The 16,392-nt window shown below is 43.5% G+C and overlaps 1 protein-coding gene and 1 long non-coding RNA gene across 4 annotated transcripts in view; one reads left to right on the forward strand and one right to left on the reverse strand.

The window, feature by feature from the left end:
- The window catches only part of BLVRA (biliverdin reductase A), a 33,566-nt gene extending 31,272 nt beyond the window's left edge, over window positions 1-2,294 (forward strand). For all 3 annotated transcript variants that reach the window (XM_080976019.1, XM_080976020.1, XM_080976021.1), the window contains exon 8: window positions 763-2,294. In XM_080976019.1, the coding sequence (XP_080832145.1) occupies window positions 763-1,036 (274 nt within the window). In that variant the 3' untranslated portion in view covers window positions 1,037-2,294. The remainder of the gene's footprint in view (window positions 1-762) is intronic.
- A 2,322-nt stretch (window positions 2,295-4,616) lies between these two features.
- Window positions 4,617-6,966, reverse strand: LOC308460100. The gene is made up of 2 exons (XR_013978480.1): window positions 5,679-6,966; window positions 4,617-5,585 (listed from the first exon to the last, which is right to left on the reverse strand). It is a non-coding gene; the product is annotated as an uncharacterized lncRNA (long non-coding RNA).
- Window positions 6,967-16,392: the final 9,426 nt, after the last annotated feature.

Genomic DNA, 16,392 nt, shown 5'->3' on the forward strand with positions numbered 1-16,392 from the left:
CCATTGACATGGGTGGCTTTGCACTAGCTGAATGTTTGGCCCACTCTCATTTATGTCTGAGTTGGTTCTAAGTGTGGGCTGGATGTGGACAGACTCAGTAAGTCTTTGCTGGAATAGAGAAATAGAGCATTTCTGACACATCCCTGAATTGGCTGTGAGTTACGCAGAACTACTCTTGATGTCCTTCTGAGTACCTTGAGTGGGAAAAATGGGGTCAGAAATGCAGCCTGAGTCTTAACACAAGCTTTTTGCAAATTTGTTCTTAGCTTTTGTTATCTCTAAAATGTTATTAATGAGGAAGATGAGAGTGGCTTATTAAAAACCTGCTTGAACTTTATGTAGCCATTTTACTGCATTTTTAGTATATAAAAACAATTACAACAACAACTCCTCCCTATATGAGCACTTTGCGGCCTTTGCCACCGGAGAGCGTTCCCCAAGTGTTAAACTAAGATTTGAGCATTTCTGATGTTTTATTACAAGTTTTGACATAGCATTATAAAATGCCAGCAAAGCAAAATGTATTTCTCATACCATTACAAGCAATAATTATTTTGGGTTTACTTACAGAAAACCTGTGACCCACTTGCAGGTGGTGACCCACAGCTCGGGAAGCGTTGTGCTAGAGAATAGTACTTGATATTGGAGGGCACTTTCTGACCTCCACGACACACTTTTGGCTTATTATGAGGTCTTCATTTGCAGCCAGCCTTTGAGATGGTTGACTTGGTTTCCCTTCCTTTTCCGTGTCCTTTAACTCAGGCCCCTGACTTGGATTGAAGAAAGGGCACCCGGGATGAAGCGGGACAAGGCCATCAACTTCTGCTTCACAAGCGGGTGCTTGGAGAGTCTTCCCGAGGCCCCCCGCTCACAAGTTGGCATCTTCATGCAAGACCTGATCCTCTTTGCCAAAAAGCTTTTGGGCCAGGCCTCCCAAGAGGAAGTGCTGGCTGAGAAGAGGCGGATTCTGCTGTGTCTCGACCTGGCCGAAGAGATTCAAAGGCTCTGTGAGCGGCCAGCGAACATCTACTCTTGAAACTGCTTGGGAGTCGGGGGCTGGGCTGCTTAGAACTGCTGCTGCTGCTGTTGCTGCTGCTCCTCCTCCTCCGGAAATGGTTCTTTCTTCCATTCCCTTTTAACTTGCCAGACACTCCATTGTGACCAGTAAGACTTTTCTAACAATTTTGGGCCAGTCCAGGTTTCCCATGTCCTTTACAGGTTTGGTTTAACCTGGCAAAAGTGAATAGTGTACCACTTTTGGCTTGCCTTAGTGAAGGAGTTGGCAAAATGTAGCCTTCCAGCCCTTCAGACCTTCTTTTCTTTCCCCAGGACATACCTTCTCCCTGGCCATGTTCCTTCACCCCAGACCACCCCCCTCACTGGCCTGGCTTTGTGCCCTCCATGAGTGCTTTTGCCTGGGTAGAATGTGCTCTTGAAGCCTGGTAATACTTCTTGCTTTGCTTGGGTGGAAGACAAGAGGTGTATGCACATGTGTTGCCTAATGTTCAGAGGTAAAATACATTTATTCGCTTCCTCTACCTTACCTTTGGCCTTGCCCACCACTGGCATGGGTCTCTTCTCTGAAAGCACCTTCTGACAACAGAACTACAGATACAGAAAATGACAGCCCTATGTTGCGTTTTCCTGCCCCAATCTACACAATGTTTAGTTGGACTTAATTTGTGATGTGTCTTCAGCCCACCTGTCTCTTTGGCTGTTGCTGGGAGGGCTGAGGAAAAGATCCTCAAAAATCTTGCTCTGCGTTACTGGAAGCAAGAGAACTTTCTATTTGGCTGCTATTTTCTGTATCATGTTTAGTTCTCACCCATATTAACTAGCTGACAGACAGGTGTATGAGCTGCAGAACTACTTCCATGAACTTATGGCTCAGTTTTAACATGGCTGGAGTTAAAAAATCTGCTCTCCAAGTGGGTTTTACACTTAATTGCCTTATTCTGAATTGAAACTTGAGATTTCAGACCTCATGCTTTGATCCAGCTCCTTTCTGAGACTGGTTCAGTCTTAACCTGCCATAAAGCAAGTGGGTCTACTCTATTTTTGTGAGGAGAGTGCCTCCACATGGTGGTAGTGATCATAGCAGGTGACCTGCTTGTTCTCAGGCTGTTCTTCTAATATAAATACCAGTTGTCACCATGTAGAGGCATATTTGTGAGAATCAACACACAAAGTGGGTCAAGTTAGTCTTGTGATGCTTCTGCTACATCTTGTATTTGGAGTGGACCTTTGTTATTTTCCTGTCCCTAGAAACGCACAATAAACTCTGCTAATATTCAGTTTTAATTTGAATATATGCGGGGGGGGGGAGAGTCTGAGAAGAACATACAAAACCCATTTGAAGTGTTAGAAATGATAGATTCACAGTGACTGCATAACAAGCAATCTCGCCTGGATCTAAAAATTGATTTGCATAACGTAGACCTGAAATTATTTTTGGTTATATACAGTAGCTATAGAAAGTACAAGAAAGAGGTTCATTCTCAAAAGTATACTGAAAGAAGATTGTATACTGAAATTTCTGAGGATTATGCCTTTCACTTAGCACAGTGCTGTATTATTTCTGCCCATTATAGTCTTGCATCTATTTTGAAACATCAAAGCATCTCAAGTGCTATTGTCAAAATAAGGTTTATGGAAAGTAAATTGTTCTATTTCACTTGGGACTCTCTAAATAAGATGGCATTTCAGGATCCTTTCCGTAGTTCCAATCAATTCAGCCATTTATAACTACTGCTATGTTCTTGTAAACACTGTGACTCGCAGGAGCCTAAATTTATATTCATTTTAAAAATGGAAGAAAACTTCCCAATATTGCGCTTGAAATGCTTGTGGTCACAAGATGGAAATGTGTGAACAAGATACTGTTCTGTGTCTCAATAGAATCAGAATTGCAGAATTGAGATTCATGAAGTCCAAACCCCTGCAATCCATGAATCCAAACATAGGGTCCCCCATCCAAAATGAAACCATACTATATCCTGCTTAGCTTTTGCAAATGTGCCAGCACTGGGGTATTTTTTTGCTGCATGTGGGTGTTCTGTGGCATTTATTGACTTATCAATAAAACAGCACAGCATCTTTGTGAAGGGAGCAAGGTTGGTTGTTTTGCTTCTGTCAAGTCCCTGTGGGAGCTGATTGTGAGACTGGCATGCAAAGAGACTGGCATGTGCAGAACGAAACTATTTGCACTTGGGAGTACTACACCGAAACTGCCTCTCAGCTGCTTTGCTGAATGGTTTTGGTGCTAGTTTGTCGCTGCCCCTGCCATATTGCTTTGCTTCCGATGAGGGCCAATCCAATGTTATATTGCCTGAAGCAAAACCAACCAACCCAATGGCATCCACTCTCCATTGATTATTATGGGGTACAGTTGCTGGGAAACTCTACTGTGCAATAGCCTTACTGTACCCTGCAGGTTTGATCTGTCTGTCGCCCAAGTCTGCTGCCTTGTGGTAAGGACATCGCTGTTTCTTACTCAAGGGAAAGCCTACCTAAATTGTTGTACATGTGACCCTTAAAAGTACTTTTACTGCAAATTCTGTTGCTGGACTATCACTGGCTCCTCTCTTTACTCATAGAAATGGTCTAGAGGTGTACAGCGAGTGACATGAAAAATTGAGGAGGACCATAGATCTCGGCTGCAACATATTCTGTAATCTTGAAACTCTGTTTTGGAGATAACAGAATTTTCCCTATATGCTGCTGAGCTTACAGTCTTTTGTTCATGCTAGCGGACAGTTCTTTTTTTAATGGCCAAAATTCTATAAATTGCCATTTAGTGTAAACTTTATAGGGCCAAAATTATTATTATTAATTAAATTAATTTCTATACCGCTCTATACCTGAAGGTCTCAGGGCGGTTCACATAAAATGAAAGCCACTGGCCCAAATCAAAGGGAGCTGGGAATTTTCACAATATAGAAATATTTTCCCATTCCCCTGCCCCTCCCAGGGAAGTGAAGAAAGTCAGTTGTTGCCTTGGAGATGTTGTATTACTTACGTGGGAAAGTGTAGTACATTTGAGTTGGATCCAGAGTAAGGCTGAAAATCCTATACCCAGTTACCAGGGAGTAACTATTGAATTTAGTAGGATTCGAGGAAAACATGTATAGGATTACACTGTTCGTTAGTTCAACATGAGTGCCATTTAAATAAGCAGGACAAGTTCATAATGACTTAACTCTTACTGATTTCTATTGGAAGAAAGTTCTGTTAACTCACTCTGGATCCAGCCCCTTGTTTTTTGAAAAAATACTGCAGTTTTTACAAACAAACAAAGGGCCTTTTTATTTTAATTTTTAAGATACAGTATATATAACTGATTTTTTTAAAACAGATAGGTAGCCGTGTTGGTCTGCCATAGTCAAACTAAAAAAAATCCTTCCAGTAGCACCTTTAAGACCAACTAAGTTAGTTCTTGGTATGAGCTTTCGTGTGCAAGCACACTTCTTCAGATACACTGAAACAGAAGTTGCCACTTCTGTTTCAGTGTATCTGAAGAAGTGTGCTTGCACACGAAAGCTCATACCAAGAACTAACTTAGTTGGTCTTAAAGGTGCTACTGGAAGGATTTTTTTTAGTTTGATTTTTTTAAAGAGAGAGAAAGAAAGAAATCACTCACATTCTGTGATTTTCAGAGATGGCACCTAAATGCTACTCATTTAGCAATGCTATCATATGCATGTTCACTCAGAAGTGAGTCGCATTTATCTGGGAGTAAAACCCATTGATTTATGGAGGGCTTATTTCTGTAAACATACATAGGATTGCATTGGAAGCAATGCTAGACAAGAGTTAAGTGGAATGTTGTTGCTGCAGTTATCTTTGTCCAGTTTAACTATATTTTATTGCTAATATGAATGGAACTGAAGGAGGCAAATTGTTGGTCATTGTATGCCTTTAGTGGCCGCCTCAGTTTTTTGTTTTCAGAAATGCCTCTGTTTCCTTGGAACCCTTTATGTGATGCACTGAAATGCCTTGATGCATGCCTCAGAAACATGATGTTGTTGATACATTGTGCTATAAAGTATGCTGGTGATTATTGTATGTGCTGCCTTGACTTTAATAAAGACATCTGAGCTCAATTTACTCTTTCATCATTTTGTTTTCCTTCCTTCATTTCTCCTCCCCGCAATCTGGTCATCTGGTGCGTCTTGCTTTAAAAGTGCTAATGCTCTAAATTGCAGGACAATTTTCCTATATGCTTAACGGAGAACCCCACTGACTTAAATCATAGTCCTATGTACCGTGCAATAGTAAACATGGTGTATGTACTGTACCTTTCCCAAGTACCTGTGTCTGACTCTGAAAATACAGGTGTTAATCCTGTTTAGAGAGAGTCTGCATGTTTCATAAGGATCCCAAGATTTACCGTATTTTTCACTCTATTAAGACGTACCCAACCATAAGACGCACCCAGTTTTAGAGGAGAACAAGAAAAAAAATACTCTCTCCCTCTCTGCGCAGCGCCTCTCCATCAAAGCAGGAGGAGAAAGGGAAGGGGCTCCGTTTCTCCTCCCGCTTGGCTGAAGGGGCACTATGCAGCTTTCCCTCTCTGCTCAGCACCTCTTCAGCACTGAAGGGGTGCTGCGGAGAGAGGGAAAGCTATGCAGTGCCTCTCCAATGAAGCAAAGTCAGAAGAGCAAGCGGGATCACTGCACAGCAAAAGCAGTGATCCCTCTTGCTCTCCTGGCTTCAGCGATAGCTGCCCGGCCTGCATTCGCTACATAAGACGCAAACACATTTCCCCTTACTTTTTAGGAGGGTAAAGTGCGTCTTATAGAGTGAAAAATACGGTATACTGTTTTATAGGCCAAAACCAGCATCTTGAATTGGGCTTGGAAACAAACTCTGATGCCTCTTGCTTGTCAGGACAGATGAGTATGTATAAAAGGTAGGTTACCTACAAGCGTAAAATTTTTGTCTTTTGTCCTGTTTGCCACTGGCTTGTCTCCCCTAGAAGGGAATGTTCCTCAGTCCATCCCATTCTCTATGCCTTAATTAATTATAGGATTCTTCCTGTTCCTCCACTTTTCTCTTCAGTTAGACTTAAAACAGTAGGAAAATAATACACACGGGTGGTAGTCAACTAAATTTTACTCAGAGTAGGCCTGCTGAAATTAATGGACCTAATTCAGTCATGTTCATTAATTCTAATGAGCCTGTTCTGAATAAAGTTTCCTGAATACCATCCAATAAGTGTGGGATGTAATCCATTGGTGCAGTCAAAGGCAACATGTCTCATTTCCCTCGCGTGGGCACAGGCAGGGGAACATCCAGTCAGTGTAAGTTCCTCTTCCACTGGTCTGGAGCATCCTCCCCCTGCATGTGACCTGGGAGATGGGCATGGCCCTGGCTGACTCCATAAAACAGCCGAGTCAGGCAGCCATTTTCTCAGCTGTGGTTTTTCTCTTGTCTTGCTTGCTGCCATGCTCCTCTCCTGCAGCCCTTTTGTTGTCTTAATGCAATCTTGTTGTCTGCGGCACATGAGTCCAGTCTCCAAGTGAGATGAACTCACAGTTTGTTTATGTAACTACCAAGTAAAGCCTGCCTTTCAGGGATCAAATTGTGAACTGAAATGTGAGTAAACTTTTTGTTACTTTACTCAGAAAGACTCTTGTGTCTCTATTCTTTTAAGAGGGATTAAAAGGGACACCGGGAAATAATCTTAACTAAGAGATTCAAACGAATCTGCAAACTAGCTTCCAGCTATATTGAGGGAAATCTGCTCTGCTACATCACTTGCTAGCGTGAGTGAAGGAAAGATAGTATTCATTCAATATATCCTTTCTTACTATCCTTAACATTCCCACATTAACTTCCGGGGAGGCGCCTCCGGTAATGGCGGAATTCCTCTGACCGGGAGGAATCTGCTGCGTGGGAATCTGGGTCTGGCCGCCACGGCGAAGGTGGAGACCCGTTAAAATCACAGGCGGGAGAAGCCTGTGAACGTGGGATTCGGCGGGCACCTTTTGCGCCTCCCCCACTCGCGGGGAACCCCGGTTTTTGGGGCTCCGGAGCGATGTGGGGTGAGCGGCGCGGTGCATCGAATCGTCTGCTTCTTCCACCGAGCGAAGCCGCATTGCTGTTGCCGGAGAGCGCTGACCTTTTCCTGTGGACAATTTGACTTTAAAGTAATTACCCGTGAGTAGAGCTGACGGAAGAATTGGATTTCTAAATGTTTAATTTGGTACCGTAACGGGGAGGTTCAAAACAGGAAGTCCGCCTTCCCCTTTTGTAAATAGACTGAGGCAATGAAGTTGCAAGCTGGAGTCCTGGAAGGTCTCTTGTAAAAGATCAAATTTCCAACGGTAAAGGACATTAAACCCCCTCTTGGAGGCAGGAGAAGAGAGGGGGAAGTTGCGGATTGAGTATGCCTGCGGGAGAGAGCGAAGAGACTTAAAACACCGCCGCTCTGACCCTGGAAACGGGCTGCTAGCAGGACTGACGTCTTTTGGAATGTTCATTGACAGCGTTTAGAACGTTCATTGACAGCTAGTTAAATAAGAGAAATACATTGTTTCTACTGTCTCCGGCTGCTTTAAAAAGGAGTAAAAGTAACTGAAAATTGAAACTAATTTGAAACTAATTTTGGATTGTTTAAAAGAGGATACTATTGACTATTACAAATAGAAACTGTTTCCACCTAGTGGAAGCCTTTGAAATCGGTTGCTCTACAAGAGCTGGACTAGGGGAATTTCCAGCTGCAAGTTAAAAACCGTGAGACTCTGGGACTGACCTTGAATCTTTTGAGTGTTGTGGTAAATGGAGGAGAAAAAACAGACCAGTCAACTGCTGACAAAACATTAAGGTCTGGGAGGACTTGGTAACAATCCAGGAGAGGTCTATCATTAGGCCCTCCTGTTCTTTCTGTTGCTGTCTTTGTATTAGTATATTTAAAACCAAGAGGAATGTCGACAGAAGAGGCTTTAGTGGCTGCATTATATAAGATAAATGACTCATTGGATCAGCTTCACAGGAAAATGGACACGATAAATGCGAAAGTGGATGTTCCAATTACTAAAATTAACTTAAATACAGAAAGTATAAATAATACCAATACAGAAACCACCCAGAAATTGATACAAGAACCTATTTTGATATGGCAAACTGTGGAGGAAGTCAGGGAAAAAGCTGTTGCTGCTGAAGGTAAAGTAACACAACTGGAGAGAAAGAGAAAGAGAGCCCCAGCCCTACAGAGGCAATTTGACGAACATAAGCTGACGCTTGCTATGACTGAACTTAAAGAAAAACAGACAAATTTTAGGATTAGAGTTCACCTTTGGTGGACATGCCCAAGGATTAAGACACTCTGGGAGATGATTCATAACGAAATGAAAAAGGTATTTAAATATACCCTTTTGAAGAAACCAGAGGCCTTTCTCCTGGGCATGGTCAGCCAATTGGTGTTAAAGAAAGATAGAATTTGTTTAATGTATGCAACAATAGCAGCAAGAATACTCATTGTGAAGTACTGGAAGACACAAGATTTATCCATTCGGGAAGAATGGCAGATGAAGTTGATGGACTATATGGAATTGGCGGAAACGACTGGCAGAAATCCGAGACCAGGGAGAAGAGCTGGTGGAAGAAGACTGGAAAAAGTTTAAGACTATTTATAGAAATACTGTAAAAATAATGAATGTTAGAAAAATGTTGGAATGAAGTTATATGGCTTTAGTATAAATGCTATAAGGAATCAAGTATAAATAGATTAATAGTGTATTAAAGGGAAAATAAGGCTAGAATATGTTAAGATAATTATAGGATAGAAAACAGAGGAAGATGGAAAGGAATTGCTGAAATAATTAATAGAAGTGGAAAACAAAAAGGGAGGTGTGAGGAGGTCGTGGAAATAAGGGAATGAAAGATAAGACATTGAAATTGTTCTGTGTTTGAAATGGTTTGTGTCTTGCTTTGTTAGTTTTATGCTTTTCTTTCTTTTTTCTTTTTTTCTTTTTTTCTTTTTTTGTCTTTCGGCATTGTTGTGTATAAATGGTTGAAAATTAATAAATATTATTTTTTTTAAAAAAATCCCACATTAAGTCTAATTGAAGAGACAATTCCCCCGTCTTCACTTTCCTCAACAATTCATTCTTATGTGCTTTAACTTACATTTGTATATCTAATGTTGTTCTGTGTACTTTGATACGAACTGTAATAAGCTGCAGCTTTAAAAAAATGGTAATCCTCTCAAGATGGCCTCCCACCAGCAGAACTGGTCCAATTAGATTCATCATCTGATCTAATTGGTCTCTGTCAGGCCGTCCCGTCCCCTTTGTCCCTGAATTATTTATCACAGAGAAAATGGCATTGCTCTCTCCTTTTGGTGTCCTTCTAGAGTCCATCAGCTTTGACCTGAAGGATTACCCATTAGGGAATATTGGGTCAGTGAATTTCCATACAAATTGGATTTTTGCGTCCCTGCTGGGACCATGTGTTGTCAGCTGTGGTGATTTATGTTTTTCCATGTAAAAACTGCTCTCAACAACGGGGCAGATTTCAAACCTCAGATTGTAATTATTTTGGATCACGGCAGACTTGGTTGGATTAGGAGTTTCAGGGCTGGATATCAAGCACAGATCAGTATTCCATTTCCATTGTCTCCAACCAGGGATGTCCTTTTTGCAAGGAAAGGGGTGACAATAATAATAATAATAATAATAATAATAATAATAATAATAATAATAAATTTATACCCCGCCCATCTGGCTGGGTTTCCCCAGCCACTCTGGGCAGCTCCCAACAGAAAAATAAATAAATAAATAAATAAATAAATAAGTGATAAAACATCAAACATTAAAAACTTCCCTAAACCGGGCTGCCTTCAGATGTCTTCTAAAAGTCAGATAGTTGTTATTTCCTTGACACGTGATGGGAGTGCTTTCCGCAGGGTGGGTGCCACTACCAAGAAGGCCCTCTGCCTGGTTCCCTGTAGTGTGTCTCTTCGCAGTGGTGACAAAGAGACCATTTGTTCTTGTTGGCTTTGTATATCTTGGAGGTGGAAGGGGTGGTTTTGTTACTGATTCTTGCTCCCATGTAGTACTTCAACAAAGCTGTCTAGTGTGTTTATGATGATCATCTATCTAGAACGGGTAGGCAAACTAAGGCCTGGGGGCCGGATCCGGCCCAATCGTCTTCTAAATCCAGCCCACGGGCGATCAAGGAATCAGCCTGTTTTTACATGAGTAGAATGTGTCCTTTTATTTAAAATGCATCTCTGGGTTGTTTGTGGGCATAGGAATTCATTCATTTTCCCCCCCTTCAAAATATAGTCCAGCCCTCCACAAGGTCTGAGGGACAGTGGACCGGCCCCCTGCTCAAAAAGTTTGCTGACCCCTGATCTAGAACAGGGTAGCCAACCTGGTCCCCTTGAGCTACTACTGGCTTCCAGCTCCCACCATCTTGAGAGTTGGGGTACCAGCAACATCTAGAAGGCAGCAACTTGGCTAACCTTGGGTCTCCAGATGTAGTTGGACTACAACTCCCATCATCCCTGACCAATGGTCCTGCTAGCTAGGGATGGTGGGAGTTGTAGGGCAACGACATCTGGGACTCCAAAGCTGAGAGAAAGGCTGATCTAGCATTCACACATCAAGTTCTTTCCTGTAAGAGAGCTCGTGCTTTCCATAACAGGAATTTTCATCTTAATGTAATTTATACACTCGGCACAGCTTTTCTGGCTATCATCCAAGCAGTCATTCCATTACCAACAGTCAGGAAACATGATTTTTAAAAATGAATGCTTTTAAATATGAAACACAGAAAATAGAACATGAGCTCTAATGGAACTCAGCTGATGAACGCTTATAGGAATGTGGCCAAAAGGCGGCTGCTGTGGAACAGAAGGGAACTGTTGGCATGCTGAAGGAGAACCCCCACCCCAAGGATTAGAGAAGTACAGAAAATATTTTTTGGGGGGGACGACTAACAGTCCAAAGAGAACTGAGCATGCTCAGTGGTCATTAAATCCTGGATGTCTGTTGCAAGGAAAACCAGAGCACTAACGAGGAGGAGGAACAGAGTCGGAAATTCCAAGAAGATGCTGGCTGGTTGGAAATTTGAACAGAAACACTGCAACGTTGTGTCACAGTTGTGTCACAATTTGTATTATAATAATAATCAAACCAGATTGTCAATGCAGGCATAGATAGAAAGACTTCAGTGCACCATAATAAATTAAGAGAAATCTTTCAAGACTGCATTAGGGAAAGCCTTCAAAACAGCTGAGTTCTCTACTTTAACTATTCTCTTCTTCCTAACAAACTTCCTTCATTTTAAGAAGCGTTTTTTTATATACAATCTCCTAGTGTGTGTGGGTGTGTTCTGTTTTAGAAACAGATATGAGGCTTTCACCTCTCACACATCCAGTTGAACATTTAATGCTGTGTATGTTGTATACAGTGGTACCTTGGGTTAAGAACTTAATTCGTTCTGGAGGTCCATTCTTAACCTGAAACTGTTCTTAACCTGAAGCACCACTTTAGCTAATGGGGCCTCCTGCTGCCGCTGCGCCGCCAGTGTGCGATTTCTGTTCTCATCCTGAAGCAAAGTTCTTAACCCGAGGTACTATTTCTGGGGTACCCGAGGTACATTCACAGAAATTCCCTGAAAAGCATCCTAAATATCTTCATGAAAAGTGTTCCCCATTTTGACTCATTCCTAGTTGCAGTATCTTCCAAGCTGCTTCTGATAACATTACTTGATCACTCAGTAATCTTTACAACAGCCATGACTACTATTTTTAATTCCTCTGCTTCAGATGCCGTGGCCCCAATACCAACCCTACTGTGTAGGATAGTAAATATTTGGGTTGGTGCATGCTCTGTCTACATTCTCTCTACAGCAAAAGAAAGGGTGAGCCATTCTAGGAAAATATGAGTTGATGCCGTTTGTTTCTGAAGGCCTGAAATGCAAGGGGATCATTTCTCCAAAGGCCAAAAATGGTTCTTTGCAATACAGCACTGGGTCAGCAGAAGTCACTCAGAATTATGAGAGATGAATGCCTTCCTTTCCCATGGGCAGAACCGGCAAAATTCATATTCCATTCCATTAAATGCTAGGGAGATGAGGATGATAGTGCATTAGCTTTTAGAGTATTACTTATTCATTCATACTCATCATCTTTTAAAGTAGTTAATGAGCTTCTCAGAATTCACGCAACAAATGGGTCACATACTTTTCAAAAACTGCCTAAGTGTGTCTTAAAAGTTGTTTTCTGAATGTTCTGTGCCACCAACATTTAAAATAGGTCCATATTAGAATCATTTGGGAGGGCTTAGAGATAACCTCAAGGGTTGCTTCTCAGTCTTCCTTTCATTATGAGCATCTCCCTAACTGGCTTAATTCCTAAACTCTATTATATCTGGGGAGATAAACTAAGCTTAGGGAACCAGCACAAGTGATTCCCATTCTTGCAAAGAGGCGCATGCAAACCCTTAAAAAACCCAAATACTTTCCTCCCTGCAGTGTCCTTAGTGCACTCAAACCATCCAAGGCCATTTACTGGTGGGCCATTGCAGAGCCCTGGCAAAAGGAAGCTCCATGCGGGAAGCCATGGGTAACATTTTATACATACCAGCAGGACCTTGCCATGTACCTGCTTAGCCAGTGTCTCCAGGCTCCTGTATGTGTGAGCATGCCCCGCCCCCCCCATTACCTCCATAAAGGCTGCAAAACTGAACAAGCCTGCAGAGCAATACACACACCTGAGCAGAAAGCAGCTGCTTGAAGCAGAACTGCAGCCCCTTCTCCTTCATTTTTTAAGGAAGAGCAGTCAGATAGTCTGAAGTGCCTGTGGGGGGTGGAAGACAAGATCCCGACAACCTTAATATCTCACTAGCTCCCTCCGTGTGTGTGTGTGTGTGTGTGTGTGTGTGTGTGTGTGTTTGAAAACATGGTGTTTTAATAAAAGAAACCCCCAGCCCCAATCTGCCAGAACCTGAAGGATCCGCAGCAACAAGCAACAAGCAACAACACCACAATCATAGAAAGGGAGATGGAAGAAAGGGTGTGTGTTAATAATGGGTTTTTAATGGGGGAGGGGCAGGAATCCACGCTTCTGCCTGCAGTTGTCTTTTTCAAAAAACAAAGCAAAGCCAAACTTTTCTTCTTTTTGCAAGCTGCTAGGAACTGGCAAATTGACCGGCCAGGGAATGGACTTCCTTGGGAGGCTGTGAACTCTCCTTCATTGAAGGTTTTTAGGCATCTGCCAGGGATGTTTGTGTGGAGATTCGTGCCTTGCAGACTGTTGGACTAGATGACCCTTGGGACCCCCTAACTATTCCCCTATGAAAAATTTCACCACACACCTCTGATAGGTACTTATCCATTAGCACCTACAGTGGTACCTCTGGTTACGTACTTAATTCGTTACGGAGGTCTGTTCTTAACCTGAAACTGTTCTTAACCTGAAGCACCACTCAGGCTAGTGGGGCCTCCTGCTGCTGCCGCGCTGCCAGAACACGATTTCTGTTCTCATCCTGAAGCAAAGTTCTTAACCCGAGGTAATATTTCTGGGTTAGCGGAGTCTGTAACCTGAAGCGTCTGTAACCTGAAGCGTATATAACCCGAGGTACCACTGTATTAGTATCCATCAGGGTGCACATTAAACCTCATTTGCATCCCACATTTCTCACTCAGCAGCCGTGAGCAAAAACACTTAAATCCTTCTAGGGACTTAGGTGCTGCTGCTTCTCCCTGTGCTCTAGGAAGAAACCTTCATTGGATTGTCATTGTCATCTGTCTATCTCCTGTCTCAGGAGACAATGGAAGACTTCGAGGGTGAAAGTCAAACTGCTGGAGAGTTATACAAAGCCCTTAAGAGGCGATCCAACCATGAAAATGTTAGTCAGTGTTATTTAGCTCATCCACCTTCCTTCCACAGTTTTCTCCCCTGCCTCTCTCTTCAGGCCTTTTTTCCAACCAGAACTCAGTTCCAGCACCTCTCAGGTGGGAGCCATTGCCATTCTAAGAGAAGAAGGGAGGAATTCATAGTTCTGGCACCTCTTTTCCTTTATTATTTTGGTCTGGTTTCCAAGGCAACACACAGTCATGTATTCTCCCTCCAAGTCTCTATTCCTAAACCCTTATAATGCACAATGCCACAGGCAATATCCTGGCGGCAAGGACGACTTTGAGTTCCGGAAAAAGAACCCCACCCACATACACGCCTTCTGCTGGGAACAGGTGAACTCTACACACAGCCGGGATCCGTGGAGAGGAGTGTGCTCAGCTCCACCCTCCTGAAGGGTGACTCCTACAGGCTCCTCGTGCAATGGAGGACTCTGCAGAATCGAGGTTCTTAGTCATGTGAGACACCTTCACAAGCAGAGGAGGCTCCCCGCTTCACACAGAAGCACCCTGGGATGTGGGGGAGGGGGATGGCAATGCAGGGGAACAGAATTTGTCCCTTCTTGCCCTTATCAACCTGGCAGCATACTCAAACAGGGTCACTTTCTCTCAGCAAAGCATTCTCTTGCATATTTCCCTTCCTTTATTTGGAATTAACATTTTTTGCCTTCTACTACAGCACAGGCATGAATGTTTCTTCTTCCTCTATCTGCCCTGATCCTGTTTCTCCTCTATAGATTTAGTTCAACTGTCACTAGCCGGTCTAAATTTGGCCACTATTAATAATCTTTTATGTGTGCAATCAACTGCTCATTTGATTACTCTTGGTCTTGTTACTAATTTCCCCAGACTAGAAAGGTCCACTTCTCCCTACAGGGCACTGTGACCATTGGCTCAAGCTTGTTTCTCTTGGCAGCTGGGAACACAGCACAGCCCTTTGAGGGGGACAACTTTTGAGGGGGATTCTGAATATCCAATACAGGGCTCTGTTGTTTCTAACAAAGGCAACAGGAATAAAACTGCAGGAGACCCAGGGCAGATCTACACTCATGGTTTCTAATGTTAAGGAAGGGTTAAGGAATGGTTTTGATAACTATATGGCCACATGGCACCCTACTTTTAATATTCATAATGCATTACAGTGGTACCTCGGGTTACAAACGCTTCAGGTTACAAACGCTTTGGGCTACAAACTCCACTAACCCGGAAGTAGTTGCTCCGGGTTGCGAACTTTGCCCCAGGATGAGAACGGAAATCACGCGGTGGCGGCGCAGCGGCAGCAGGAGGCCCCATTAGCGAAAGCGCACCTCAGGTTAAGAATGGTCTTGGGTTAAGAATGGACCTCCAGAACGAATTAAGTTCGTAACCCAAGGTACCACTGTATTAAAATGTGACACCAGAGGGTGCTGCAGAGCAACTAGCAACCAGCAGTAGGGAGACAATGTTTTGATGGGGGGGAAGGTAAAAAACACTTGAATTTACAAGTATGCCCTCTAAAACACCTTTAGAGCTGTAATGCAGAATACAATATACCACATGGCACTACTCCGTGATGGTGAACGGCAGCATTTAGAATGCAATTGGGGGAGGAAATATTTGGATGCCCTCTATATTAAAAACAACAACACTCTGCATAGAGAAAGCTGGCACTTCCAGGGGAAGGCTCTCATTTAGTCTTCTTTCTGTTATGCTAGTCATGAACACTCGCGGAGTTCTTTATCTGAAGGAAATTCAAACATTCAACCACACACCATCTGCCATGGTACAACCTGCCACCACCCTAGTCTCTGAACTGACAAAGAGAGACGCCTCCTCACACTGGGATGCCCCCAGCCTTAGTGGCCCAACAGAGTCTGGCCAAAGGCCAGCACCTTTCCTTGGGAGGCAGCAGTGGCAGCAGCGGGCACTGCCAGAACAGCACCAGACACTCAGCTCCCAGGCAGGCCAGCACAGCAACTCCCTGCTGCCTGCCTGCCCTCCCACTTGTCCATCCATTCCCAACAACAAGGTCTAGTGGACTGGCTGGCTGGGCTCCCTCACCCGCTCGCTTGCTTGCTCTGAGGCCGCCTCAGCTCCTGGCAACCAGCTCCCCTGGCCAGCCCCAGAGGCACCATTCCGCTGCGGAGCTTGTAGCCAGGGCTGCTGCAACAGCTGTGCAAGCCTTTGGGAGGCAGAGATGTGAGAGGACATCAGAGGAGGGAAGGAAGAGGGACAGAGGCCAGTGTTGCCCGTGGCACCCCTGGCTATCCTTCAAGGCACCCCAGGATGCCACAGCACACTGGTTGAAAACCACTGCCGTAACAGATACTGGCCCTGCCAGTCAAAAGAGAAGACCTGGATGTTGAATGTGATTGGGAAAGAGGGCATCCCCAGTTGTCACCTGATTTCTTAGGCCAGAGATATCAATGTTTCTGTTGCCCAAGCCAGTGAAAGGGAATGAGGGAAAAGAGTAATGGCTTTAGATTAATTTACAGTACAATCCTATGTCTACTCAGAGGCAAATCCCATGAAATTCAATGGGGT

The sequence above is a fragment of the Podarcis pityusensis genome (genome assembly GCF_964106645.2).
Source record: "Podarcis pityusensis genome assembly, chromosome: 12".
Taxonomy (NCBI): domain Eukaryota; kingdom Metazoa; phylum Chordata; class Lepidosauria; order Squamata; family Lacertidae; genus Podarcis; species Podarcis pityusensis.